The sequence below is a fragment of the Centrocercus urophasianus genome, unplaced genomic scaffold (genome assembly GCF_019232065.1).
Source record: "Centrocercus urophasianus isolate 14NV4802_14NV808 unplaced genomic scaffold, USGS_Curo_1.0 seq_16, whole genome shotgun sequence".
Classification (NCBI taxonomy): domain Eukaryota; kingdom Metazoa; phylum Chordata; class Aves; order Galliformes; family Phasianidae; genus Centrocercus; species Centrocercus urophasianus.
Genome location: NW_024884711.1, coordinates 29100601 through 29127819, shown reverse-complemented (window position 1 = coordinate 29127819; position 27219 = coordinate 29100601). Strand labels below are relative to the sequence as shown.

The window sequence follows — 27219 nt, the reverse complement described above, 5'->3', positions numbered from 1 at the left end:
CACCGTCTGCGTCATCACGTACGCCCCCGCAGGTGGTGGCCGTGCCGTGAGGCCCCGCTAGGCCGCGCTGGAGCGTCTCTAAGCCGGGTCCCCGGCCCCAAGGCGTGTGCGCCGCGCTCGCCCTTCACTGCTGCCGGAGGGCCCGATGGCTGTAAAGGTTTTCTTTCCTATGGAATAAAGCAGTGAGAAATGATGGGGCTGTGGGCACCGTTGTGTGGGATGAGTTTATTCGCCAGTACTACACGTGGGCTCACTGCCCGCAGCGCTGCCCCACCCGTCGCATCTAGCGGGAGGGCCGCCGCCCCTGCGGTTGCCATGGTAACAGCCGGACCGCCACCGCCCTGTCTGTCTCCAACCAATCATCTCGGACGCGGGGGCGGGACTTCCGGCGGCCGTCCCGGAAGAGGCGGGAGCGGCCCGGCGCGAGTTACAGGTGGGAACAGGGACTGTGAGGTGGGGGCAGGGGTGAAGGTTTGAATGCGAAGTCGTGCTCGGGACCTACGTGCCCTACAGTGCTTCTGTGCTGAGCTCGCTGCCCAGCTGTAGCTCCCGGCAGGAGCACGGGGACGTTTATAGGGGGAGGATGAATTCAGCTATCTATCCCAGCGTGGAGGATGTGATGTGCGTTGTCCTTTCTCATTCGAAAGCAGTTGTGTTCCGTCAGGTCTTCCATCACCTCTCTCCGAACCTAAGCTACGTTGCATCTTTCCTGCAGCTGCCGGCACTGCAGCTGCCCGCATACGGTGCTGACGCTGCCGGTTGTGTGGGTGTGCTCTGAAACCCCAATTAGTATGTTATTAAAATTTCCAGGTTCCATTTCTTTTGACTGCCCATTTTAGCAGAATTGCTCATCGTTAGTGTCTCTTCCTCTTGGGGAGGCAGGATAGGTACTGACAGGATGAGGGGGAAATGGATTTAAACTGAAAGAGGGTAGATTTAGACTAGATATTAGGAAGAAATTATTAACTGTGGGATACTGGGACGGGTTGCCCAGTGAGGTCCTGAATGCCATCGCCCTGGAATTATTCAAGGCCAGGCTCGGTGGGGCTTTGAGCTGCCTGGTGTAGTGGGAGGTGTCCCTGCATATAGCAGGAGGATTGGAACTGGATGATGTTAAAGGTCCCTTCCAACCCAAAACATTCTATGATTTTTCTGATACAAGTTGTAACAATATTGTTAATATGCATCCTTAATGCATACCCCTGCCCTGCAATTTTTGTTTACGCAGCAGAAAGAGCTGTGTCTCTGAACCAAGGAGATAAGAAAGTTCTTCTGAGTCTTTGTCCTGATGAAACAGGAGGTCTTGATTGGAATCGGTCACTGCATATGCAACATACTTGTGGGAAACTTCTTTATTTGTAACATACCTCTTGGAAAAATTCTGCGTATGTAACACAGGTAATGTATATAATCAGAAGAATTTTTGTGTAAGCTATGCGTGATAGGATTTTCCCTATGCATCCAGTGCTGATATTAAAGAATTTCTGCTTTCTAAGCACAGCAATAGTGGATTTCTTGTGTTTGCCACATGAATGCCTGCGTTGAGTCCACGCTCTTTACTGTTCATGACAGAGAAGCTCTTCTGCAGTAACACTGTGTACCAGGCCCTGTGAAGTACTGAGGGTCTTTTTGCTTTTCCTGTTGTGTATTCCTTGAACAAACACTTGGTTAAGTGTTCATTAACTGTTGTTAAAAACACAGCTAATAGAATCACCAAGGTTGGAAAAGACCTCTAAGATCATCTGTTCCAACCATCCACCTACTACCAATGTTTCTCACTAAACCACATGTCCTTTAGTACCACATCTAAACATTTCTTGAACACCCTTGAGGACATGGGGCTGTTCTGGGGCAGTCCGTTCCAGTGCCTACTCTTGGAGAATAAACTTTTCCTTGTGTCCAACCTCAATCTCTTCCTCCTTGAGGGCATTCCTTCTAGTCTTGTTGCTAGTTACATGGAAGAGGAGGCTGACTCCCACCTGTTGACAACCTCCTTTCAGGCAGCTGTAGAGAGCAATAAGGTCTCCCCTGAGCCTCCTCTTCTCCAAACTGAACAAGTTCCCTCAGCTGCTCCTGGTGGTACTCCACACCTCTCACCAGCTTTGTTGCTCTTCTGAATATTATCCAGGGCCTCGATGTGTTCCTTGTAGTGAGGGGCTCAAAACTGAGCACAGTACTCGAGGTGTGACCTCACCAGTGCTGAGTCAGAAGATCACTTCCCCATTCCTGCTGGCAACACTATTTCTGATACAAGCCAGGATACCATTGGCCTTTTTGGCCACCTGGGCACACTGCTGGCTCATGTCTAGAGCACTGACCAACACCCCTCTGTCCATTTCCTCTACACAGTCTTCCAGCCACTCTGCCCCAAGCCTGTAGCTTTGCCTAGGGTTGCTGTGGCCAAAGTGCAGGACCCAGCACTTGGTCTTATTGAACTCTATCCCGTTGGCCTCAGCCTCGCTATCCAGCCTGTTCGGATCCCTGTGTAGGGTCTTCTGTCAGACCAACACTTGGCCAACTTGGTGTCATCTGCAAACTTACGCTCAATGCCCTCATCCAGGTCATCAGTAAAGATATTGAACAGAACAGGCCCCAATACAGACCTGTGGGGGACACCACTCGTGACTGGTCGCTGGTCATGAGATGAAGTAGAAAAAAATTACAGAGAAGTAAAAGCATTTTGGGGATGGACAGTGTAATCCTTCACCAGACAGCTTGAACATTTTCCAATAAGAATCGGCTGATCTATTCCTACTATGATTTAAATACACTCAAGACAAAAATAGTGCTTGCATAATTTTTTAAGCCTATATGAAAAAAAACCCAACCTGTCCACAGTCACGTTGTCCATGAGGAAGCTGGAATCATATGAACTGTAGAGAAAGAGGTTAAGTTTCAGGAAGAGCAAACAGAGAAAGATAATCTCTAAAAATGCGCAGATAGAATGAATTGAATAATAGAATAATTAGAACAAGAGTTTCAAAGGTGGGACTCAGAAGAGTCAAAGCTAAATTCTGTGAGGAACCTCTGTGAGTGAATTTTACCGGTAAATGGCAATTAGGGACTTTAATGGGACGGGATTTAGAGGTGACGACACCTTCTTCATGTTTCAGACTGATACTGTAGCCTCATCTGGGAAACTTCCAACATCAAAGATTCTGGCAGCATCTTTGCAATGTGAATGTTCTGCACTGCAGATTCTAGGCATGTTACTTAGTCTATGCTGAAACCTAATAGCTGATTACATTACAGTCATAATCTAATCAATGTTTGGATTTTTAATCAAAATATTGCACTTTTAAAATGGAAGAATCAGAAAGTTGTGCAACTCAGTTTGTGGTTATATCTTATGTTACGTTTGTAAACTTGAGTATTATGATGAAAAGTGCCAAGAAAATACGTTGCTTGTTTCATTTCTTTACCAGCAGAATTTAAACACTAAAGGAAGATGTCTTTTTTCCCCAAAATCTCTTTTCAACATGAAGTTGAAGAGTATCTCAGCAAAGTGTTCAGAAATAAGGAGGTATGTGAAACAGATACACTGCTAATCATAGCAAATGCTTCACTAATTGAACACTTCATTATTTTCTGTAACCTTAATGCTTTAAAATAAGGCATTGCCTTGACATTATCCACAGATTTTTAAATATAGTCCTATTTATATTATAAAATTATTCTGTAGGGCTGTTGGCTCAAAATAATGTTAAATATTTAACCTAAATGGTATAAATCTGAGGCTTCAGTTTTGGATCCTGCTGAAGGATGATCATGTTGGAGATTAAGCGTACATATATTATTGAGAATATTGAGAAATACTCCCTTACCCAGGGCAAAATCAAAAATACTATAGATTAGTTATGATTTCCTAATGTCAGCTGAAACAAAAGTGATGTTTTTGTATATATTTTTAAAAGTTAATTCATATTTTTGAATCTGCTTGTCCATCTTCTCAGGTATATTCTTTCTACAGTACCTACAGTATTACAGAACTCACTCACGATTGTCTTCAGTATTTGCTGCAGACTATTTGGAGAGATTTGGCCATTTTCCCAACAAGTCCTTTTCTACAACTTTCTAAGGTTATCTCTGGAACTAGTTCTCTATTGCATAGACATTCCTCACTACTGCGTGCCATACAACCATTATTCCTTCATTTCTGCTTAATGTTTATTTTATGTTATGGTTCCACAGAGCAAGAGGTATTGTGTGAATCTCTTTAATCCTTATTTTAAAATCTCTCCTTTCCCTGTCAGCTTATAACTGCTTTAGGTACAAAGGAGGCAGAGAGTAAATATCAATCTCTGTTAAGTCATCTATCTCATCCACCAGCTATCACAACTGTTAGAGTTAACACTAACTTGGCTTCTGTGAAACACATGAAAAAATTGCTGCTTGAAGAGATCCAGAAGGTTTGTGCAATTTCTTTCTTAAAGCAAAAATAGCAAGATGTTTCGTCTTTTGCCTGATTAAGAGAGCTTTTCATTACTGGAAACTATTCTTTAACTTAATAGATGTCCACTACTATTAACAATGTGTAGACATATTGATTTCCTGTCAGCATTAAATTTAATAACATTCATCATCTAGCAGTTACTAGATGATGTTCAGCATTAGTTCAGCATCTAATACATCCAAGAAAATTAACAAGGGAGGGAGAAAGACAATCTTTTTTTCTACACGGCTGATAGAGACCTTAGATAAGCTTAGGTTGCCACTGTAGTAAATACAGTACAGACATCTAAGTCTGGAGAAGATGGTAGAAGAAACAGTTAAAATCTGTAGTTTGCTATACTATGTTCAGCAACTTATTTTTAGTAAAGATTAAAGGAGATTGAATGAATATTTCATTCTGAAAACTGTTTAGGAAATGGAGAGAATCTGCATGACGAAAAATCTGCCAGAGTGATGCCCTGCAGCAGCCATAAGTTTTTTACTACTTGTTAATCTTCTGGCCATTTTTTTCAATTTTTACTTACCTAAATTAAACCTTTTGTGCTTGATAATACATAAGCCATGATGTAGAAGAACTGGATTATTTGGAAGCTCTATTCTAATTCTTCAGTCTGTTTAAAAAGATCTGGTTCTTCAAGTAAATTATTGATGTTAGTGGGTGTACAGGGAGCTATTACATGACAGGAGCCAACATGCTTCTGTGATGCAGAGGCAGTTGACAGCATTCCGTTGGCTAGAATGGTAATGAGTTATGCTAATTTTAGCTTGAATCTGGAAATGGGTACTGCAGTACAATATTTTGCTTAGAGGGAAAATGCTTTGCTGAAATCTGAATTGGCTGGCTTTTCATAACTTCTGGTATTTTTAATAGTGGCCATATTAGAAAAGAAAGTTTATGTAACTTTCTGAAAGTTTATGTAACAGTTTCTAGCAAAATTTTGCAAATGGATCATTTTCTTTTAAGGGATAACATTTATTGGATGCAAATAATGATAACTTTGCATGTTTGGGGTGCATATTTTAAAAGCCTCAAGCAAGCAGACATCTTTTTAAAATCCCAGAATCATTTTAAAGGGGGAACTTGTAATTTCTTTTGCAACTTTATGCACAATTCAGCTCTCAGTATTCAATCAAATTTCAGTTGAAATGAGAAAAAGTCTTGCCACTCTGATACAGACTCAGACAATGCACGAGTAGAGTTTAACAGTAGTTTGTAATTAAGAATAGTAAAAAAAAAAGTGATTTATAATTAAAAGCATCAAAATCATAACAAATTAGACCCTATCTTCAATGTGTGTGGTACAATGACATGATGATAACCTGACACAACTTTCTTCCAGCAGAGAGTAAAAATGAGTAGTAGGGTTATGAGCGTCAGGACACTGTCCCACTCTCCAAAGTCAGTTTTCTCAGTGAACCTGTTTACAGTTTTATTACTTCTCTATTTACTCATTATTTAGTGCTTTACATCTGTATTTGTATTATGGATTGTCTCCCTATAAAACATTCCCTTAATCTCTCTCAACCATTTTCACTTTTTTTTTTATTGTACAGCTATCAATTGTGAATGGAAAAAAAGTGTTTTCAATTGAATCAATGAGTTAAATGTTAGCTTCTTAGTCTAATTTACTGTGTGTTTTTGTTTGTTTGTTTGTTTTAATTTAACAGCAATTTAAAGGAACCTGTGTTCCAGTTCTTGAGCACCCACAACTCCGGGACATCTTATTAATTCCTGCTATTGGACCCAGGTTTGAATTTTTCAGTGTTTAACTTTAAAAATACATATTTTACTTGTAAATTTAATTTTAAACAGGATAACTAACTGGCAGTAAGTAAAGCACAACTTCATTTATACTGAGGCCTAGCAGACAGTCACTATCTGAACTGGGTGACAGTTTTATTCTTAAAGGATACAAGAAAGTGCAGAGACAGTTAATTATCTAAGAGATAAAGTTATTAAATGGAAAATGTAACATAACTGCATCTTCTCTGGAAAGCCAGGTAGGTGGCAGAGAGAAGAATTAAACTTTTGTGGAGGCTGGATAGAGAGTTATAGGGTAAAATAGAAAATGCAGTATTTTCTTCTCCTGAAATCTAGTCCAGAATGAGACCTTAGGAGATTGGTATCAGTAACAGTGGAAGGATTCCTGAGTAATTTTTATCCCCTTCAGAATGATTATTTGTTTTTAAGCTATATCTGGCTCTTTCCATTGTTGCTTCTGTCTTTGCCCCTTGGAGTTTCTTCAGTTTTATTGATTTCATTAAAGAACATTTGATTTAAGTATCTTGTTCGTTATTAAGACTAACGAACTTTGGTTTGTAACAGGATTAGATAGAGATTGGTAACAAGCAGTTCTAGTTAGCAAATACTACATTCACACTCAATTTTTTAGAAATTTTGTAGAAACTTTTTGTGAACACTCTGTTCTTTTTATAATTGAACATGTTTACACTTTAATGACTTTGGGTAACAATTCTTACTGGCAAAACTCCCTACTCCTTATCGTGTGTTTATTATATAAATATGTAGCAGTTGTTAAATACAAAGTCACTTTACAGTCATCTGGTCTAGGAAGGGATAGGGATTATTTCTTGATCTCAGTATAATTCATTTGTATTCCTGTATTAGATTTCTAGTAGTGGCAGAATGTGTCTCAATCTGGTTTATTTTGAGGACTGTTTTGTAGTAGTAGTAGTTGTTGTTGTTTTCTCCTCTGTCCTTTGATTCCTTTCTAAGATTAAACTTTTTAATTGACCACATGATAGTTACATATTTTTTCTTCTATACTGTAAGGTAAAAAAATTATGAACCAGAGAGTTTACTTGGGAGAGAGAGATATTTCTTTCAGTTTTTTGTTTTTTTTTTTTAACTGAATTGCATCCTGTGTTTTTAGGCAAGATTTAAAAAAATATGAGTCTGAAGTCATTGTTGGAGCACAGTGTGGGTATGCAGTACTTCGAGGAGCACACGTTTATGTTCCTGGTATCATATCTACTTCAAGATGTAAGAGTTCTCTACATTTAAAACTTCTAAATAGGGAACAAAAAAACGTCACTCTTCAATTAATTTCCAATAGATAATGTAATTTGTTTTGTCTTCTGTTCACAGCTGAAATTAATCTTATGTTATACAGTCAATGCATATTTTATCTGGCTTTTGTTGGAAATTTTATGTGTGATACATAAGAAAATGACACAAAATTATTTCTCACATTAAGTTCCCCTCACAGTATATAAATCTTTAGCTGAAATATTCTTCTCAGAGATTTCATTTTCTTATATTCATTTTGGAAATCTTTTTCAAAGAACATGAATTAAAACCTGTCTTTTAAGTGTTTTTTTTTTTTAATTTTATTTTTATTTTTTAACAAGTGACACTTTCCTGTCTTGGGGGAAAAAAAGAAAGGGTGCTGCAGCAAATGGATGCTGGCTGGATGTATGTTGATGGTACCTAAATGGTAGCTGGATGTATGTTGGTTGTGTAGGAAACAGTATTTCAAGAAGTATTTTCTCTTCATGTAGCCATAAAGGCAGTTAACTTTACTATCCTGTTAGATTCCAAGGTACAAATCTAGAAAAATAGATTTTTTCCCAATGGTAATTCATTTCTTATTGTTTGTCTATCAGACATTGAGTAGAATCTTCTTTTTCAGTTGATGAAAAAATCTTCAATTTTAATGCCATTTTCTTTAGAAATGGAAATTTGTGTTTTTCCATCTTTCAGCACTGATGAGACAAAAAAATCTGCTAGGTAACCATGTGGTGATATAAGAAATAAACTAAAGGCTTGTCTAGGTTCTTAAGAAACAAGTCTGATTTGTAACCTAGTGGTTCTCAATAGCTCTAGATAATTGGGAGTCATCATTCTTTATGCATGCTTTCAAGCTCAATGCCTATGAGGTCATTTATTTTGCAGTGATATAGGAGTTGAAGCAGTCTACTGAAAACCCTAAATTATTTGGTCCTTACTGTCAAGTATAAGATTAAATTCAAGATTTCTGTTCTTTGCCCAGTTGTGAAGGCTGGAGATTTAGTCTCAGTCTATTCGGATATTGAAGGGAAATGTAAAAGAGGAGCCAAAGAATTTGAAGGAGTCAAAGTTTTCCTTGGAAATGGGATTTCAGAACTGAGTCGTAGTGACATTTTCAGTCCGCACGGCCGAATGACGTAAGTCCTTGGTAACAGCAATCTGTATCTACAGATATTTCCAATTTTAAATGTAGATTTTTATCATTGTTTATCCAACTTAATGATGTCATTTTAAAGAACATCAATAGTAAAGGTATTTTTCTTGGCTGATTTATAATGGTTTCATTTTTGTAAGGTTTTGTTTTGAATTTCTCTATATAAGCACAATGATTTTAATACTGTTAAAAATGATACACCTTTGTACTTGAGATAATTCTTTTGTGTTTTTCAGTGGGCTAGGCGTAAGAATGACAGAGCCAGTCTATCTTAGTCCTTCGTTTGACAGTGTGCTTCCTAGTCATTTATTTTTACAGGTAGGATTCTGGCCAAAATAAAAACCTGTACTGGTTGCAGAACAATGAGTGTCCTCTGAGCACTCATTATAACTCGTTATAACAATATTCATTGTGTGTTACAGCACCTAATTATCTGTTTGAATTTGAAGAAAACAAAGAATGAATGTAGTATCTGCATGTTTAAGTCGATTTAGGAGATATTTATTTACTTAGAGGTTCTTTTTGCACAAACACTCCATAGAACTTTTAGTTTTTGGAATCTGCCTTATGAACTACAAGACATGAGCCTCTTTCAAGGTACCCACTTCTGTAGATAAGGAGGAAAATCTTCAAATAATTGATCTTAAATTGAAGAGAACTTGAACTTCATTCTTGACAGCTTTTTCGTCTGCAGCTTTAACATTTACAGAACCTAAACCGCTTTTCCCCATGCAGCAAGTTTGTTTAAAAAGAGTAGACATAACAATTGGTCATTTAGGCTATGTTGAAACATAGGATGATTAAATAAATGGAACTTTTTTGTATTCTACGATCAAGTAAAATTCATAGTTTCAGTTTGTTGGAATTAAAAGAAAGGTTTAAAACATGAGCTAGATGTCCAAGAGCACACTAATAATGGTATTTTTTTAAAATATAAATACAAACAATCCCTGGGTTTAGAAAAACCCTCCAGAAAGTAGTTTTACTCTGTAAAGCAAATGTAAATTTTATCTCAAATAAGCCCTCCTTCAATGATATTCTCTGAAATAGTAAATTACTTCATATAATATGTATAACAATTACTCAGATTTGTTCTGCTTGTACAGTTAGCACAATTCAGCTTCTCAGTACATTAATTCAGCAACTTTAAACTCCTGCCTATTCATCTAATTGCTTGATACTTAACTACACCAATATGTTTCAATAAACCAAATGAGTATAAAATCCTCGTAACATACAGAACCACTCTATGTCTATGGTAGTATCAATTTAATTTATTTTCAGTTTTAGCAGTGTAGCCTCCCTAGCCACAAATCCTTAAACTTTAGTCATAGATACTCACAGGTGGCTTTAAATATACAAGAGCCAATGGAGACTTCAGACATCTGCTGTCTCTTTTAAATATTTCATTTTCTGGTAAGGAGCCAACAACAATATCTTAAGTGTCTTCAGTGCTGAATTTTATATTTATTTTTAACATGTTTGTCATTCCTTATTCCAGGACTTGGTATAGGCCATAAGGTTTGAATTCTCCTGTTTTTGTTTTTATGATAGAACTTACCTTCAGTCGTTGTCAGCCATGTTTTAAACCCTCAACCAGGAGAAAGAATTTTGGACATGTGTGCTGCACCTGGAGGAAAAACAACCCATCTTGCAACATTAATGTGTGATCAAGTAAGAGAAGTCACTCAGCATTTTCTGTCTCAGTGAAGAAAGTCTGAGCACCATCATTTTAACAGATGCATACAGATAACTTAGAATAGCAAGCCACCAATACTCGAACATTCTGCTTACAGTGTATTTTGTTAGTAACTGAAATGAGCACAGACCACTAAAAGGTCGCCATCCCACTTAAGACCTGATTTGCTGCAAATTGATGTGTTGAAATATATCTTTGATTTCACTTATTTGTAATGGAAGAATTTGTTGCCTTGCACGTTATTCAGAAATATGCTGGATTAATGAAACTGAGGATTTATGGGAATCACAGGTTGCTGCTGTGTGCTGAAAGAATGTGTAGTTTTAAAGTAGGAATTGGGAACAGCTAAATTTTGAGGATTTATTACTGTTCAGAGCCCAGTCCAAAACAACCATTTTTCCCCAGATGTCACAGAGGAAACTTTCGCAGTAGCGACTGGAATGGGCCAGATGGGGGAGACCTGTTGTATTTCAGTCTGTTCCTGTTGCTGAGTGCCTCTCAAGAAGAGAAATTACCTTAGTATGTCCACAGTACAGCACATGTGCAGTAAAGCCACCATTTCAGCAACAGCCCTAACAACTTTTCAGCACCAGAACTTAGTGTGCATGTACAACATGCTGAATGTTAACAAGGGAGAAGCAGTGGCATCAGATCATTGAGTGCTCATGTTAGAGGTGATTTAGCTCACAGCAGCTGGGGACTAGAAGCCATTGAAACAACATAAATCCTTTTCTTTCTTTCCAGTCCAATACCAACAAATTGGCTAACCTGGTTACTACAGGTTAACCAATGCTGACCAAAAGGTCAACCAGCATACCTTCACTGACTTCTTTTTCTTTCTTTTTTTTTTTTTTATACAGTCTATCTATTTTTTATACAGTCATGTTGCTCTCCCACTAGTCTTCTAGAGAACTATCACCAAATAAAAAAGAAATCATCATGTTTTCTCAGAAGATCTGAATCACTGTAGCAATTCCATTCATAGTTATTGGTCTTTGGCTATGAGTTGTTTGTTTCCTTTTGTTCTGTTTTTTTTTTAAGGTTGTTTTTGGGGGCTGATTACTGCTTTGGATTTCACTGACAATACTGAAAAATGTTTTCTTTCCTGTTTACAAATTTCATCTAGCAGGTAGTGCTGTATGCCTGCTTTGATTTGATTTATCCTGCACAGAAAAAGAGAATTTTTTCCTAGCTGAAAGGAATGATGCAGTAGTTGTCACGACTGCGAGTGTAATGGTATTTTATGAACCTCAGCCAGAGCAACGGCTGCAGGTCTCCTTTTCTCAGAACTGAGCTGTATGTAATAACATTTCCACACAAATTTAAAACCTGTTTACCTATTTTACCATATATTTAAATCTTCTACCTTCTAACAAATTATCTTTTTTTTTTTTTTTTTACCTAATTTAATGCTCAGTAGAACATTACTAAACAAACAAGAAAATACAAACAAAATCGTATTGAAAGTCAGATAGTATAGTTTCCCATTTTGGAGTGATCATGCCAAACAGGGTGTATGGAGCTCCAGACCAGTATCTACCCTAATAGGGGTGTCATGAAAAACATGGGAGAACAAGGACTACTGGAATGTATATTTAAAAATAATATCATTCTTTAGGGAAAATTAAGCTTCATTACACTGATCAAAAAGAAAAAAAAAATAATCAGGAATTACATATCCACTTAATCCCTATGCTTTTGATTAAAAAAAAACCCAACCAAACAAAAACAAACTTTTTTTTCAGGGTGAAGTAATAGCAATGGACAAGATAGCTAACAAGGTCAAAAAAATTAAGCAGAACGCTGAATTACTACAGTTGAATTGTATAAAGGCATTTTGCTATGATGGAACAAAAGCACTGTCAGTTGAGAAGAGAGAGGATAAACAAGGTAAAGTAAACAATTTTGGTAATAGTAGTATTAGAATAAATGTCAGTTTTTTATCAGTAGTATTAAACCAGTCACCAGTTCATAAGTTTTAGAAATCTTGGCAGATAGCTCAGCTGCTTCAGCCTGTGGAACTCCTCTTATTTTCTTCTCTGTTGTGATTTTCAGCTTTCCCATAAAGCAACTACAAAGCTCAAACTATCTGTCCTTATCACAACCTAATATGCTTAAAAGGAATGCATTCCCTTTCCAGGTATTATCAGAGATTGACGAACCCTAAACCTTCTTTCGTAATAATACTTAACCCCAAACTCTGAACTGTTTTGCTTAGTCTGAGAAATAAATTACTTCTGCAGAATTTCTTGCTTTTTTTCTGCCTCAAAATCTTCATCTGTAAAATTGGGTTATTAATACCTGACTCCCAGGAGTATTGCAAAGTTTAGTTCATTGATGTTTGTTCAGCTGTTTAGGGGAAAGCAATAAAACAGTGTATTATTTTGAGTTCATTTCATTTGCTTTTCTGAAGTACTGTATTTATGATACTGGTTCTGTTCCCATGATAGAACGATTTAAGCAGTATCTGCTGTCTAGATTATTTTTAGTTTGTTGTGCAAAGTGTGCTGTTCTCTCACTCTGCTTTTTTCCAGTAACTGGTTTGCCTAAGTAGGGATCAGGTTGCATAATTCACCTTCCTTGTCCCCATCCCTTATTGTCCCCCCTGTTTTGCAGGAAATAAGGTATTTTTCTTAATCATCTATGAATGTCAGATATTGTAGATGGTTCATAGCACTTGCACAGATGAACAAGAGCTAGCTATAATACTCAGAGATCATGAAAGCTTTTTCTGTACATCCCTGCAATTATGACATTCGACATATTTTGAAGGCTGAATTGGAGATAGATAAATCAGCAGTGCCAAGAGTCTTCTCTGGTGATAGTGGAACAACCTAGGTAGCAGTAGTGTGAAGTCATCCACTCCTTTTCACTTGTGACCTGCTTGCATATTTCAGGAAGAGAAGAAAAGGAGGCAAAGCATATAAATGTCTCTCTTCCTCATTGGTTACTCAGATACACATACAGAGCTCCTTTTGTCTTGGTAATCCTGTGCTGAATTTTTTCTTGAGCACTAGAGCAATAGACATTTTGGGGCTGTTAAACTAGTGGGATTTGGAAAGGTGAAAGGATAGGCTCCACATAAAGAAGGTACATATTTCTTTATCTATTCAGGCAGTATTCAGAGGTAGTGCCCATCTTTTCCATCCTTCTCTACTGAATTGTTCTGCTGCAGAGACAGCACATGTAGAAAACTAGTAGAATTTGAACGTCTGGTATTTCATGTTATCAAGTACTCTATTTTCTGTGTGAATTGCATGAAGAGTCATATAGGCAGTCCAATTCTTATTACTGAAGGCAGTCTTAATGGTTAACCATGCACTTCTCTCATTTATGATTTGATCACTTATGAGCTGTCTGTGTTTCATAACTACTTATATGCACAACTGTGTACCTAGCACCTCTGACCAATCTTACTTCAATATTGTTGTTTGTTTTTATGTTTTATTTTCAAAATATCAGTTGAAAAATATTGATGTCTAAAGCAATTGTCCACTATTTGCATAATCTATAATTCCTTTTCTGTCAGACAAAATCTACCACCAGCACTGATGAAACTTGTCTCTACCTGAGATCACTTTTGCAGATACCATGTATAGGACTTTAATGGCAATTAAATTATGGCAATTAAGCCGTAACAGTCTGCCATTTCCTATGGTGAAATCTCACGGAAAGAAGAAACACATTTTACATTACTGTTTTTTTTACAGAAGGACCTCCATTCTTACCAGAATCATTTGATCGAATTCTTCTTGATGCTCCATGCAGTGGGATGGGGCAGAGACCAAACATGGCTTATTCCTCGACTTTAAAGGAAGTGACATCTTACCAGCCACTGCAACGCAAGCTTTTCACTGTGGTACGTATTAATTATTGAGTAGCTAAATTAAATTGATCATAAGCGGTTTTGCAGTGTAAAACTTAACTTCACTTGCCAGAATGTTGCTTCATTTTCCATACCTTTTCAGCAGTTAGGTGCTGGGATGCATACATTTCAAAGTTCTCTCTATTCAGGGCAAATGTAGCACCAGAATTCTGTTAAACATTTCCATAAAACTGCTGTTTTGCAGAATGTCTCTCTTTCTAAATATGTTTCATGTCTGTTTTTTGCCCTTTTTCTAGGTTTGTCATTCCTAGTTATTGTTCCTAGCTGCTTCTACACTGCATTCTTGCTGCAATGGTACTAGAAACCATTAAGCTAACCTTTTTTTTTTTTTTTTTTTTTTAAATCACTGGGTAGTGTTATTAAGGTTTTATTTTTCCAACTATAGTTTCTTCTGTCACAAAACCATCTGCAGTTCTCAGCTTATTCCTAAATTTAATCGAAGAATATTGAAGTATGTGCATTTTGCCTGATTTCCAGCTGGTCTTTTGTTATCCTTCATCTTTGAAGATCAGTAGTTCCTAGAACACTTAGACTTGTTCTTCTGCAGATGTATGCTAGGATGCAGCCCACCCTTTTGAAGCTCAAGTATTTGATGTTGACTTCTAGCCCTTGAAATCTCAGTTCCCTATTCTCCATAAAGTCTAAAACATTCTTCTTTTTTTTCTCCTTAGGGTAAGCAGTGCAGTTTTCTTTATGTTGTTTCTTTTGGTACAACTTAAAAAACTTAAGTCATTTGTTCAGCTTTGTTTTCTCTCTTTCAGGCTGTTGAAGTCAAAAAGAAGGAAAGTTGAGATCATTTAGGAGCACTTAAATATTTATAAAACAAGATAGTGCTCTCCTGTCTTTCACAAGCCCCCTTTTTTTTTAAGTAAAGTTGATGACAGCATTAGCATTCGGTTAGCCTTTCAGCTCCACCAGATCTGCTGCTAGGTGAAGTCAGTTCACTGGAGCATAGGAAAGATGTCTGTAAACAACAGTAAACAAAAACCTCTGAATTTTTCTATTCTTTTTCCCTTCAGTTTTCTTGGTTTTAGTTTATAATAATTGGCAAGGTCTAAGTCACAGAGCAGGTGAAAGTGTTTTTCTGTGCAGCAGTGTGGACTCTTACCACTTCCTCACATAGCCTGCAGTGGCACAACACAGAATAGATGCTGGAGCACACAGCCAGAAGGCCATATTACAAGTTCCCTTGTTATTAAGAGCACCCTTGCCCTGATACTGAAGGACAAGGTTTCCTGAAGCTTTTGTAAACCTGAATTATACTTATTCAAAGTGAATTACAGCTTGAAAAGAAGCACAGATATAACCATGCCAAATATATGGAACAGCTGACATCTAATATCAGTGACAGAAATACTGTGTAACTATCCGTGCTTGGCAGCATGTGATGAAAACAAACTAATCTGTATGAGATATGCAGAGCTGCACAAATAACAAATCCTACAGGGTGAATCATCTCAGTAGCATTAAGAAAGTGCATGAACTATAATGCTGATTTTGAAAGAAAAGCCTTTCTAATCTATGTGAACCTTTAATGTGTGCCCCAAGAAGAATTAGCATTCCAACGCTGTTTTAGACAGAAAGATTTAAGTGTTAATTTTTAATATTATAGCTTAACAATTCCTTGGTTACCATTACTTTATATGAAACATTTTGCCTTTAAATATAAGCTGAAATGTTGTTTCTTTTTCCCTGCAGGCAGTGAAATTACTGAAGCCAGGAGGTGTCTTAGTATATAGTACATGTACAATTACACTTTCTGAAAATGAGGAGCAAGTTGCATGGGCTCTGGAAACTTTTCCATGCCTCCAGCTTCAGCCACAGGTACTGGTATTAATAGGATGCTTGACTTGTTTTGGCACCATAATGGTACTCAGTATATTTACCATCAATAAATCTCTTTTTTTACTATAGAGACTTTTAACTGCTAGGGATAAAAATAATTTCTGATGCTCTTCAAACCTTTTTTTGTGCTTAATTGAGCTTCATTTAGGGAACATTAAGTAGTTTCCAACTGTGTGCTCAGGTTGTTTTGATTTGTGCAACAATCATTTAACACAAAAGAGGAATAAAAGACCGCTCAGGTTAAAATTCCTCTTGATATTCTTTCTTTATGTGCATGCATTTTATTTTCTTTTTCTGCCCATTAACAAGAGGTGAAAAAATTTTTATTAAAGTTCCTGAAGCAGTGAAGATTATGTAAAGGATGGGAAATAACTTGAAGGAGAATTTTGTATGCATGGGGACCATCTTTGTGTTACATAAAGAATGAGGGAATAAATTTATTTAAAGCTCAGTGGCTCAAGACTGTACCTTGTCTTTTTTAGAGCCAGTGACTACTGTAAAAGTGCCTAAGGGGAGAAAGTATATAAGGAGATACTAGAATTTGTATCCACACTGCCTACCTTTCAAAATCACATCTCCTTTATTAGTACCTTGAGACAGTTTATCATCAGACCATATATATGTAGCTTTCTCCTTTGTCAATGTGATGAATTGGAGTGTTAGTTGTACATCATCATGGCACTGAGAAGAAGCCTAATCTGGTACCTGTTCAACTTGTGCATTCCTTAAATGACTTGTTTCTGTCTTAAGAGCTTAGATGTATCTTTTAACTGAAAAAACTTAAAAAATACACAGTGTTGTACAAGAAGAAAATATATGAAGGCTGCCAAAGTTTTAAAAGGACCAAAGATTTTCTTAAAGAATTATACGCCAGTGTTTTTCTGCACATTGGTACAAATTCGAACCTTCCATCTATATTAGAATTGTTTTTCAATTCCAGCTCTTTCAGCTGAGATCATTAAGTAAAACTTAACAGCACGGGAAATTGTCCTCAGCAGAATGACAAAGCAAAACATAAGTCCTGTTAACCTAAATGCAGGATTCCAATTTGATAGACTCGATACCTCACCAGTAATAAGCTCTGTATAAAGTACTTTTTTCACACAAAAATGACATTTCTATAAAAGTTTTGTGTATAGCACAGTTTAAATAAGATGACACTGAATTATTTACCTACAGATGGTCTATCATATCTTATAACCAGCTACCCTGCTGAGGTGATCTTTTCCAATGAAGCTAGAATCTAGGGTTGACTCACCTTATGCTCCTTCACTTATTTCTTACATTCTTTCTGTCTCTCATCCACACCTGCTTTTTACCCAGCCCACTATTTCCCACAATCTCAGTTTGGCGACAGGTCTTGAAATCAGGCTGTGCAAGGCAAAACAAGAGGTGGAGCCATCGCTATTAATCTCAGAAGTGGAGGTTACTACTGGACAGTTGATCCTGTGCCTGGGCAGACTTACTGCCTCTTAGGGATTTACACACAAGAGATAACATTATCTATCAGCTTCAGTGTGGTAACTAATCTGGAAGGAAAAGGGAAGAGATAAAGAATAAAACCAGTCTTTGAACAAGCAAGTCACTGCACCCTGGGTAATACCGTTTTCTGCAAAAATCCCCTTGTATTCCAGTACTTCAAGTCACCACCCCTTTCTCCCTTTGTACGTTGATTTTTCTTAGTTTCCAGCAGATGCCTTTTTGTCTCTTACCTGGAAAGCACTGAATTCCTATTAAAGGAAAGGAAGAGAAGAATTGAGCAGCAGCTTCCCGGCTGCCCAGCTTTAAGCTGGCAGTGCATCGTTAAGCAGTTAACTCACATCGTGTGCTGATGGGGTGAGCACCTGTGTTAGCAAAGTCTGAGGGCCCAAGAAACGATCTGCTCTGTGCTGCATTACAGATTAACAAAGGAGTTCTTTATTTTGCTATTGCTATGCCAGCTTTTACAAATGTTGTTCTGTCTCCTATCTGAATGCATTAGATTAGTGATCCAGATAAGAATCAGCTTATTTATTAAATAAAAAGGAGTCAAGGCATCACAGGGAGTGCTGAGAAGAGGGGTGGGGCTGAGAAGAATTCCCTTCTATCCAGGATTTTGATGCCAAATGTCCTTCTGAATTCGGATGCCTATGCTGTTCCTTCCTCTGTGTCCTATACAAACGTGTCCCATTTAGCCATTAGTCTAATTACATAACACAGAAAATCTGGAGCGCCAAATTTTTCTGCTGCATCATCTTCTTCCAAAATGATGCCTCTTTAGGCAGTGTTCTTTCACTCTCTCCAGTCGAAGTTTTCTATGTGAAGAATCCAGGTATTTCTACTACTGTTACTGAGCAACCGACTAAGGAATCTCTCTTTTTGACTACTTGTGGTTGTTTACACAGGAGTGCTTCAGCATTTAAGTGAAAAACCTAAAACTTTCACATGCGTTGGCTGTTGCTAACAGCCTTCTTGTGATTGGTAGGGATTTCACTCTTTTGGGACTGATTTAGACCTATGGATGTCACCTATCCTCTCTAAGTGGTCCAATCACTAAACAAGGGGGATAAGTGGGCTTGGCCCCATCACCAATTCCACGGTGTTGGACGTGCTGTATGGACTCATATGTGCTTGCCAGATTAAAAAAGGGACGGCCATGTAGCTTCTGAGCTTCCCCGTGGTGTACATGATACAAACCTAGTGTGTCCACATTAAGTTAGGTAGCTCTGCAAATACTTAAAGGAATACATCTAGGAAACCAGGGACTTTGTACTGATGTGGTAATTTGCTTTTCTTTGTTACTTGCAAAGGAACCTCACATTGGAGGAGAAGGCATGAGGGGAGCTGGACTGGCACTCCATCAGTTGAAGCTGCTGCAGAGATTTGATCCATCTGCTGGGACTTTGCAAGGAACAGATATGGAATCTTTGCAAGATTGCAGGGAGGAGGATTTGGTTTCACTGGCAAATAAGGACTGTATAGGATTTTTTATTGCAAAATTTATGAAGTTGAAGGGTAAATAAGCATCTAGCAGTACAACCTGGAAGAATACCTCTGTGAGCCTAAGAGCAGTTCAGACGTGAAGTGCATGTGGTGGTGCTGCGAGGCTGCCAAGCCAATCGGTGACGGCAGGGTTGCCATGGCAGCGCTACAATCTGCCAGCTGTTCTGCTGGGAAAGAGCCACAGGTTGCAGAAAGTCGGGGCTGGGGGAAGGGCAGCATCATTTTTAGGTCTGTTTGCTTTTATATTCACAGCAGGTCAGCGCCTGGATGACAAGCATGTTCAGTAATGCTTCTGTCTGTTATCTCCTGCTGTGTGAGTGGCTTACCTAGTACAGGAGAAGTGGGAACAGGGGCTGGGGGGTGGCGAGGTAAGCTCCTCTGTGAAATGCAAGCAGAAATAAAACAGACGGGAACCATTACTGTGAATTCTGGAATAAGGTTTTTCTGTGGAGCTTTACCAGTAGTTAATGCTTCATTAAATAGGGCTTCATGAAACACTGTAACATTTTGCAAATAACTTTTATAAATTGATACTTAGAACCTCATTTCTCTTTTATTTTAATACAAGCAAGATTCTCTGTACACATAGTATATACACAAAATACGATTAGGCTTTGTAGCAGGTCTCTTATAGCAGCATGAATATATTAAACCATCTCACTCTGGGAATGTAAATAAATATTATTTCAACATCAAACTTCCCATGCATAAACTGTATTGGTTCTGAAACAGCCGTTTGGAGTGGCTGACCAATGACAAATTTAAAATCAAACATTTGCAATCGAAAGGGCTACAGTTGTGGTGAAAATATCAAAAGACAGAAAACAGTGCGTTCATATCATCTGAAATGTTGCAAATCACCTTTCAAACAACTAAGAATATTAACTGGTTAGAAAGCATCAAATCAAATGAAGGTTGAAACTGGGGGAGCATGCTGATGAGAACTGACTCCATACACTGTCAAAGATTCAATAATTTAAATTTCTCAAACGTTGTCTACATTTGCAAACTGTGCTTCAGTTACAGAGATGTTCTCTGTCTGAATAACGTTCTCTTTTTGCAGTACTGTTAGAAATAGCACAAAAATGCAGGCAAAAGACAAGCACACTTCAAAAACCTGAACTGACATCTGTGTTTTGTTGTTGGTTCTTTATTTTTCCCACTGATTAATTTTACACTTTTTAAAAAGCATTCTCTGTAAAAAATATCTTATTTTGCACTCCTAATTATTTGGTTTCTAAAAGGCAGACCCTTATAATTTACCTTTGTACTGTCAGAAGTGCTCATAATCAAAATAATCTATATAACTCAGTAGTCTGGTTCTTCACTTATATTTGTTATAAGTGTTTTGCTATAATACATTTTCTACTCTTAAATAAATTTTCTTCTGTTCTGCTAAGGTTGATCAGCACGTATTCTGTAAGGCCTATCCTAGCAGGATAGGAGGAGAGAATTGTCTTCTTTTTGTAAGTCACACCTTGCTGTTAACCATGACATGCCAAAAGAAGACATGAAAGCTGAAAGCTCTCTTGTTTGATCAGTGTTAGCTGAGAAAACCTATCTAGAATCAGAATTACTCATATTATAAATTACAGTATTTTTAGTCTAAACGTGGCAAAATAACTACTTGCTAACAAAAGGTGTTAATCTTTTACTGCAAGTACATGTTGAAATCTTGAACTCAGTGCTGGTATAAAAAAAAGCTTTTTTTTTTCCAGAAAATATAAATTCTGTAAACATTAATCAGCATACATAGACTGTATTTTGAAATTCGCACATTCATATAAACGGAGGAACTTTTGCCTCCAGTTTCAATAGCAGGATCTGTGTAGTGTTGGATTTTAGTAAAAAGCTTGCTGAGAATTTCCCATATTTTTTCAGTTTTGAATCATAATCAGGTTTTTCAGGAGAGTGATCTCATTTGATTTTATATGAGAAACTTCTTAGGGCCACAAAACCACAATTGTAAATGTCTTATATTTGATTCCAGTATAGTTGCAGACTGGACTGGACTGGACTTGAAAAAACCTCTGCTGATATCTGAACTTTTAACTAGGGAAGTTACTTTTGAAAAATCACTTCTAGACATGCTAGATGTAAAATACCATATTTTTATAGACACAAATTAAAGGGATACGCCTCAGCTGTTTCCCTGCAATCTCCTCTCTCTCAGTAATTCCTGGGAGTCAGGGGGAACTGACAAGGAGAGAGGAAGGAAAGCAGAGAGAAAGAGGGAGAGAGAAAGAGAGACTTCTCCGTCAGGCAGTTCAGAAGAGAAATGTAGCTGAGACACTTCAAATCATCCTTTGAAGGAGCCAAGCTCTTTACTTTCACTTGGCTAAGTCAGATGTCTTGAGTTGCATGGATGCCATTCTTTCTTTTCCTTTTCTTTCCAATCTGACCTTTAAAACTGCAGGAGTTTAAATACTTAATCATTTTCACAACTTTGATGTATGGTGTATGTGTTTTTTTGACACATAATAATGTTACTTTCCTAATAAGAATGCTTTGCAGACCAAATTATTATGCTTCAGTGTCAGGTGCTGAAGCACAGTATATATATATATATATATATATATTTATTTATTTTTATATATATAGATTAAATATACAATCAGATCCTGTCTATATATATTAAAAAAAAAAAGCCAGAATCTGAAAAGTACCTTTCCCTATTTGTAGAAATAGTGATTAGTAATAGTGCCAAATCTAAATATTTATCTCCATCAATATAAAAAATATTAAAACAGCAGCCTAGTATTGTATGACATTATTCCACAGCTTCTTTCTTTTGACTTGTGATAGAAGCCCACCAACTTTTAGACTGGGGGAAACAGGCCAGTCATGGCATTTGACAAGAAATGATTTGGAGTAGGCAATTTAAAATACAAATAGCCTTCTTTTTTACAGTTTCTTGTTCACTACTGAAAAATTATGAGCAAATCCACTTTGATACGATAAGTGGCAAGAATCAAGTAAGGAGGAGACAGATAAGTTAGAAGAACCAGCTGGATTTCTATTATATATGATATAAATCTCTTTTGGGGGCTGCATAGGAACACATCTCTAGAGTAGTAAGCTATAAAAAGAAACTGTCTATAAAATTACTGTGAGATGATATTTGTCACGGCTTGTTTCACAAAAAAAAAAAAAAAGGGAAATAAATTACAGACAAATTGCCAAACAGTAAATTTAACTGATAATTGATTAAAAACATCTGAAATAAAACGTGATCCATGTATTTTAAAGATGAATGAACAACTAAAATTTTGGTAAACAATCTGCAGTAAAGTAAGAAATGTAAGTAAATGCACAACAGAAATACTATGTTACACTCTGAAAAAGAATGTAACAATATTCTCTGTTCTTCCTTTAGACTGTGTAACAGTTGTTTGCAGGGTGCTTTATTGTCATGGAGGGAATAGAATTTAAGTCAAAACTGCAGGAACATAAAAGAGATTTATCAGAATGACCATTTGGGAAACAGCTTGATCAGAGGTCAAATGTATCCAGAAACAAAAACACCTCTGGAGGAGGCTTCAGCAGCTACTACACGAGGTACTTTAGGTGCTGTAACCTTTTTTCTCAGGACAGACCCTGATTAAAAGCAATCAGACCGGTCACTGCATTCCAGGTAAGGGAATGATCATGGACCATCCTAAGCAGTTGTCACAGAACACCAACGTGACTTTACAACCCAACGGAGCTTAAAAATGGCAATGGCTAATGATTTTGTAGGAAAGATTACGTATGGCGGGGCATGAGAACTGAGCAGGAGCTGCACATAGAGAATGCAAAGGATCTTGATGAGCAACCATGCAGGGAAAAGTGAGAACAGTTCTCTACGTTGATTCAGGGTTTGATGAGGAGGACTGACTCTCCTTACTCTCCATTTATAGTAAGGGCATCATTCTACAGGCATCATTCTACGTATTCTACGTATGTGAAAATAAGCCCTCCAATCAATTCCTGTAGCTTTAAGACCAGCCTTAACTAACTGGGGCCAAGTCTTTAGAAGGTACCCTTTATATTTTACACCTTGAGAAGAATAAATTCTCAAAGGCTTCTCAAAGGCTTCTCAAATTCTAGATTCCTGATGCCAAACACTATGTGAATTCAGTAGTATTCTAGACAAGGCTTCTTGGCATCTATAAATTCATCTTTCTAGGTGGTAGATAAATTTTATGAATCTATTTCAGAACAGTTTCTTCCAACTCTTAACACCTCTGTGTATAAATTCTTCTGCTTATCCATCCCTACTGTCCTGTCCCTTAAGAGGCCTGGAGACTGCCACTCCCACCTCCTCCCAGTCCCTCTTCAAGAATTCTTTCTTCCGCAGTGTCTGTGTCACCAAACAACTGATAGATGTGAGCCTCTCTATTCATTTGAGAAGATATACAAAAAACTGTTAACACCAGACATATACATGCAAATGTTCCCATTCCTTCCATATACTGAAATCCTTTGGAAAAATACAGAGCTAGGGTTGATAAGATTCTCTATGTACAGCTCAACTGTTTTATCTTCCTACCTTTCCTTCTCATTCATTAGTTTTATCTTTTCAGTCCATTTGAACAGAAATGCTACAGGTTGTTTTGTACCACACAAACACAAGAAGACTGGAGCTCACTGGGACCTCTAGCATTCCTCAGATTCAAAGCTCCTGAAACCAGACACAGAAATATGAACTCGTTAGTATCCTAATGCAACCAATACTAAACTTTCTATCTGCAAAACTTTGCAAATACATTTTCATCACAATAACCTTTGATATGTCCTCCAGTCGGAGTATCTTTAAAGCTTCTAGTTGAAATAATTCTGTTAAAGTGCTTTTCAAAGTAGTGCTCAGCAGGCAGGTGGTATTGTGCAAAATCTGTAGTACAAGCTCACATTACAACTGATTTGTCACTCTTAATAACTGAAGAAAAAATACCTTAGCAAGACTAAATAAAACCTACGGAGTGTCTGCCTAAGAAATATGCTAGTACGTTGCCTATACACTGTTAGTTGAACTATACAAAACCTAACTCTCTTTAGCTGGATGGAGACATGGCTTTCTTTGTAAGATATTTATATCCTACCAATCAATATCCAGATCATACTTAAATACTGGGGCTTGAACTGTGCGCTTTATTTTTCCCTTTATTTGTTTGTACGTGGGTACCTAAATCCATGGTTTTCATACACTACTCAGTGTTTTGAAATTCTGCCAAACAATTCTTAAAAATAACTTAAGAAAGGTGGAAAATTAACACCTCCCATAGCAAATTCAAAGAAGAAAATAACTATTCAAGGTACTGTAGCAGAATCATTACATTACTTCTTGGAGGCCACGGCTGTCATGTAACAGTTACAAGGAGCAACAGCATTTACTGAAGCTGATAAAATACCTAAAGCCAGGCTCTATAGAACAAGACAATACAACTTTTTGCATTTAAACGTAATCTGATAACAACAATCTCAAACAACAATTTCTGTCACTGTTTTTCTCCACTGATACCCTGAGAAACCCCTTGTATCAAAAGCCACTTTTTAGATGGTCTTATCTATCCATTTAGTAATACAAGAGGTCTACTTACCTATGCTTTCTTTGCCTACAAAGTCATTTAGTGGTGTTTAAAGAAATGCTGAGAATTTTATTTATAAAAAAATACTCTTTTCCTTGTGTTCCCCACAGTTCATGCCCTGAGCTAAGTATTACCCTTGAAAAACCGCAACAGTCAGCAGCACTAGCAGGAATGTCCAGATATCTGACAGCAGAATTTCACCTTCTTGAGTGGTAAAAAAATGCATATTAAGCATAAGGGACAGCAACGTATGTCTGAAGGAGTCAAACTGAACTGTTTGGATGTTGGATTAGATTGGAGAAAGCACGCACCTCCATTTCACTAAAATGATAGTCAAAATCAGGCAATGCTGATACTTCCCAGAATTAAAATAATAAATAGAAAGAAATTCCAGCTAAATGAATTACTATCCCACTATAGTTTTTACATAATGTGCTATTTACAGTGAAATCTAAGAAGTATTCCATTCATACAATTACTACAAAGACTCTATGGTGCAGAACAGCCTATACAGTAGGCAAGTGTATGGAACCTGTAGCCAAAAAGAACTGTGAATTTCCCCTCACTTACCAGTGTCACAGGTGATCAATGCAAAACAAACTGTTTTCACTCCTTTTGCTTTTAATGCGTTTTCTATAGCAAGCTTGCAACAGAATATTTTGTCACATTTTTCTAATCTCCCACTGTCAGCACATTTTAAGTGAAGGAAAAGCAGTGAGCTGTCTGCAAAGTGGGAATGCAGAGGAATTGGCAAGTGTAGAAAAAGCGGAGAAGCTACAAAAATTTATTTTCCAACAAAATAATTCTCCACAAGCTGTGTAAACTTTTCTTACTAAACAAATACTCTAAAACACAAAGATTTTACAGTTCCAGTGAAACACTCACAGTAACATTTGCCTGGTTTTACTCTCTTGAAGTCTCAACAATAGCCAGCAGATTTATGCTTTCTCAATTACCAGGGTCAGTAAACTCCCTCATATTCCCTGACTGCAATTTGGATTTTCAAATTAATAACAGAATGAAGAAACAAACTCATTGGGCTTTTGAGTAACCTTTGTTTTCTTTGATAGATTCTCACACTTTGCTGCTTAATGTGCCCATGCACACGGCTGCTCATCCACTACCCACTCACTCACATACATACCTCTGTCATGTGTGCTCTATTATTCTGACAATAGAACAAAAATTAGGTTGTGTCCATTGCAATTTTGTAACCTGTGTAAACAAGAACAATTTATAGTGGTAAGCTAGTTATCTTTACTGTAAATTCAAAATGCAAAATTGGGTTTGCAAGGACAGGATAAGGTGTAAGAGTTATTTAGATCCTCTATCTCAAGCACTCCTTCATATTTACATTTAGTATAAGCTTTCTGCTACAGAAGAAAAATTGTTTGGATTGAACACTGTTACAGATTTCCTAAATGAGGCTAGTTCCAGTTGCCAGTAATTCAAAAGCAAATCTGCTGACTTGGCATTAGGACTCTAAAACAGTGTGATCAAACTTATATAGTAAGAAGGTGTCTGCAGAAATAACATTTATAAACTGTATATACAGTACACAGTACCAATACATAGAAAATAGATTTTGACCTCATGATCCCCTGTGTGTAAGGCAAGACTGAATTCCGTTCCCAAATGGAGTCCACCAGAGGTACAAGCAACAGATAGTGGCTCTTAAACCAATATGCAAATCAAGTGCATAACAAATTAAAAATCAGAGCAGACAAAAATTTTTAGATTTTTATATGTGCTGATTCTGGCTTGCTGAATACATGGGAAGTTATTAAACATCAAATGTACCTTTGAAAAAAAACAAACAAACACTAACAACACCTTGATGGCAACAGATATTGTTCAAGTGGCAGCTACCAAAAAAAAGCTTGAAAAATGGCATGGTACAATATCAGGAACTCTGCAGCTGTACCACGCTAATTCATATAGCACTAACAAAAAAAAATAAGTATATGAATATTCTATTTCATGCTATTGCTATGTAAGCAACAGCAATACAAATCAGCATACAGAAGGATACCATATGTTCTGCAGTGAACAACCCAAAGATATTTTCAAGGGGCATTGTTACAAGACTTCCAAGAAACACAAGAGTGCCAGAGGCAAAAGTTACTGACGGATGTAAACATCCCTGTTCCATTCTCCCGTGTCGTTACGTTTTTTAGATATCACTTCCCCATCCTTGTCACAATATTGGTCCCTCGATTTATGACGACTTCGTTGTTTGTTGCATTCATTGTGGTCCTGCTCCCGGTCCCTCTCCTTTGAGCGATGCCTCGATTCTCTATGTCTGTGATCACCATGGGACTCGTCTCTATGATTGTGATCCCTGTGAGAATCATAGTGGTCACCATGCTCATGTGAGTAGTCCTCCTTTGGCTCTACGTAAGCTGAATCTCTGCTGTCTTGTGTTTCTGAGTCAAAAGTTTCTTGCCTAGGAAGGCCTCTAACACCACTGCGATGGTTATGGTGTTGGGTTGAAGAGCGATGGTGGGATTTCTTGATGGGTTCAACCCGTGCTTCCTCTTCAATTTGTGAATTGCTGTGTTCAGGGACTGAGTGGTCATTCCTCTGGTCTCCTTGAGATCCCTG

At 37.4% G+C, this 27219-nt stretch overlaps 2 protein-coding genes across 8 annotated transcripts in view; one reads left to right on the top strand and one right to left on the bottom strand.

The window, feature by feature from the left end:
• Positions 1–385: 385 nt before the first annotated feature.
• NSUN6 (NOP2/Sun RNA methyltransferase 6) lies at positions 386–19588 on the top strand. Of its 3 annotated transcripts, none has more exons than XM_042816666.1 (13): positions 386–433; positions 1232–1398; positions 3429–3523; positions 4254–4409; positions 6121–6200; positions 7347–7456; positions 8466–8619; positions 8873–8954; positions 10191–10310; positions 12081–12225; positions 14046–14194; positions 15920–16045; positions 18856–19588. In XM_042816666.1, the coding sequence occupies exons 3-13, from the start codon at positions 3449–3451 to the stop codon at positions 19066–19068; spliced, it is 1410 nt and encodes a 469-aa protein (XP_042672600.1). In that variant the 5' UTR covers positions 386–433; positions 1232–1398; positions 3429–3448; the 3' UTR covers positions 19069–19588. The 3 variants fall into 3 exon arrangements, with proteins under 3 accessions (XP_042672600.1, XP_042672598.1, XP_042672599.1); XM_042816664.1 differs by having other exon boundaries at positions 1229–1398; XM_042816665.1 differs by having other exon boundaries at positions 1229–1398; positions 3426–3523.
• The window catches only part of CACNB2 (calcium voltage-gated channel auxiliary subunit beta 2), a 230526-nt gene continuing 222886 nt past the window's right edge, over positions 19580–27219 (bottom strand). For 3 of the 5 annotated variants that reach the window (XM_042816658.1, XM_042816659.1, XM_042816661.1), the window contains one exon: positions 19580–27216. In XM_042816658.1, the coding sequence (XP_042672592.1) occupies positions 26737–27216 (480 nt within the window). In that variant the 3' untranslated portion in view covers positions 19580–26736. The other 2 variants (XM_042816657.1, XM_042816660.1) reach the window with 1 other exon arrangement.

Bases quoted from the DNA above. Each gene is read 5' to 3' on its own strand.
- NSUN6 (XM_042816666.1), top strand. From the start codon at position 3,449: ATGTCTTTTTTCCCCAAAATCTCTTTTCAACATGAAGTTGAAGAGTAT. The intron at 3,524-4,253 runs GTATGTGAAACA...TTTCCCTGTCAG, and splicing joins AAGTGTTCAGAAATAAGGAG to CTTATAACTGCTTTAGGTAC. The intron at 16,046-18,855 runs GTACTGGTATTA...TTACTTGCAAAG, and splicing joins GCCTCCAGCTTCAGCCACAG to GAACCTCACATTGGAGGAGA.